General features: G+C 45.7%; 1 protein-coding gene across 1 annotated transcript in view; it reads right to left on the bottom strand.

The window, feature by feature from the left end:
* Positions 1-1,116: 1,116 nt before the first annotated feature.
* Positions 1,117-2,594, bottom strand: part of LOC107300892 (DENN domain-containing protein 4C-like) — a gene marked incomplete at its 5' end in the record, with an annotated part of 10,332 nt that continues 8,854 nt past the window's right edge. Inside the window, one exon of the mRNA XM_015830175.1 lies at positions 1,117-1,274. Coding sequence (XP_015685661.1) covers positions 1,117-1,274 — 158 coding nt within the window. The remainder of the gene's footprint in view (positions 1,275-2,594) is intronic.

A 2,594-nucleotide genomic window follows, 5' to 3' on the forward strand; every position in this document is an offset into this window, starting at 1 on the left:
TAGAGCATAAACTTTACAGTCCCTACACACTAATACTTACATATTCCAAGAGGATAGGACCAAGGAAAAAAAGAATTTAAAATTAATCCCCCACAAAATAAGATTTTCAAGTAATAAAATTGACCTTTCTCATGACTGCTTCATGCACAAAACACATATATTATTTTTCTCTGTCCTTCCAATGGATACAAATGAGGGGGAAAAAACAGGACTGAAATGGAATATATAGAGAACAGGGAGCAAAACCAGATGTACAGATGACGCAAGAGAAAAGGTACTGTACGAGTGTTCCAAAAAGGGTTAAAACAAGAGGCCAACAGGCCATTCCCAGCATAAGTAACTAACTGTTCAAGGCATCTTGATTATGGATGCTACAGTTATATGCACGTCCACTAATTGTACTTCTTTGCAATAGCTTTTCAAAAAGCCGTTCTTGCCTTTTCAGGTGTTATACACCACCTTCACCTATTATAGATTATTTGGGGGAAAGACCTACTTCAAATAAATGCTATTTGCACAGGCTAATTTGCTGTCTCTGGTCATCTTTACCCCATACCAAGGAAAGCATATGGCAGTGATGGCGAACGTTTTAGAGACTGAGTGCCCCAAAACCGCCACCCACCCCCGCTCTGCCTCCCGCCCTGCCTGTTCCACCCCCACACGCCCCCTGCCCCACTACCCGCAAGGCCACGCACCACCTCAATGGCCCACCGCAGCATATCGCCCAGGCAGACCTGCAGTGCCATGGCAGCCATGCCCTCCGCCCACACCCCGCAGCATCTGCATGCTATGGGGCACGAGGGTGGAGTCTTGTCCCTGCTGCCCGGCTATGTCCTTGGCTGCGCTGCTCCATGTGGGCCGTGCCCGGGGGCGACTTTCCTCCAGAGGGGATGCTGGTGAGGGGGAGGCGGGGCTGGGGCGACGGCGTGCATGCCCACAGAGAGGGCTCCGAGTGCCGCCTCTGGCACGCATGCCATAGGTTCTCCACCACTGGCATATGGCATACCACCTAATGGGGGGGGAGGACCCCAATGGACATCTGAATGCTAAACCTACTCCTAGGGATGCATGGAACCTTTCAAAGAGTTAGCATTCATTTCCAAATTGTGATCCCCTTTACCTTTGCCGTTTCTCATCCCGCTTAACACTCTGCACAAGGAAATTAATAGGTTTAACGACATCGTTGTGCTGAATGTTCAGTTTGATACTTTCGACTAAAGTGCTTGTTGCTTGTTGCTCTTCGGAATTGACTGAGGGCTTCTTTTCTGCAGAATCTAGAAGAAGGGGAAAATAAAGCATTTTTAAAAAAAGTCGTGCAACCTAAGAAAACGTTACACAACAAAGACATGGAAAAAAAGAGAAAGACAGAAGTGGCAGAAATGAGAGATCTGAGATGAAGGACAGAAGAAAAAATGGGCAAGGAGGAAAAGAGGAAAAACTAGAAGCAGCTTTGGTAACTGGACGAGTAAAGATGATTTGACATGTAGTACTCAATACCCAGAACTAGATAGATTATGTATGATAATAGTCAAAGGCCTATGCAGCATTTTAAAGCTTTGCACAATACTTGATGAATGTTGCATTCTGCTAGAAGTCAAATCCATGAGGGTGATTTCCATTGCATGTTTACAGCACAGCAAAATAAGGATTTGCTTTCTAGGTGCTGCAGCAGCAACAGCAGCACAGATTTTTATCAAAACATGCACATGGTCAAAAAAAAATTCAATTCAAAGAACTATACAATAAAATCAAAGATGCCTATAGTTTAGTCTTAAGTTTTACAAAATAATGGTAACAGTAAGAAAATCTTATTTATACAGAAAAACTTTCTGTGGAGAACTAAGTTCGTATGGCATCAAATCCTGTTGCATTTATTGAAGTGGGAGCTGTTAGGACTGTACTGGCCAAATTTTGATCAGGATATTTATGATTCTTTCCCTGAGATTTCATCTTAATTCTTAAAAAAAATGTACATTTTTTTTCTTTGAAAAGTTAAAGGTTGAGCTATACAGTGTGGACATCATATCTGGAAAAGTCTAACATTGCAGAACTGAAAATGTTCTCTGCTCATAAAAAAAGTTTTGTCCGTCTACTAATTTATGAGTGTTTTTTAGGACATAAAATTAAACCTAGACATTTTGAATAAAATATCTCTGAAGGAGATGGACAACTAAGAAAATAGGTAGATAGCTAGATAGCTAGATAGCTAGATAGATACCGTATATACTCGAGTATAGGTCGACCCGAATATAAGCCGAGGGACCGATTTTCCCACAAAGAACTGGGAAAAATTGGTGACCCGCTTATAAGCCGAGGGGGCATTTTGGCTGTTCCTCCCTGGCCGTCTCGGCCTCCCTAGCCTTGTCGGTGAGCGCCCGTCAGGGCGCAGCGTCGCCAGGCCTCCCCCCTTCGCGCGAGGTGTCTGGCGTTCCCCCTCGTGCTTGGCTGCGGCGGCCCGGGGTATTCCGTCCCGGCCTTGACACGCAGCGCCGCAGGGAATGGAAGGTAAGGGGGGAGGGCCGTACCTGGAGCATCACAGGCCGGGGCGACGCCGGGAACGAGCTGGGCGGCCGCGGTGGCGGCGGGAACGAGCC

This window comes from Protobothrops mucrosquamatus, unplaced genomic scaffold (genome assembly GCF_001527695.2).
Source record: "Protobothrops mucrosquamatus isolate PMUCROS unplaced genomic scaffold, P.Mucros_1.0 scaffold9005, whole genome shotgun sequence".
NCBI lineage: Eukaryota > Metazoa > Chordata > Lepidosauria > Squamata > Viperidae > Protobothrops > Protobothrops mucrosquamatus.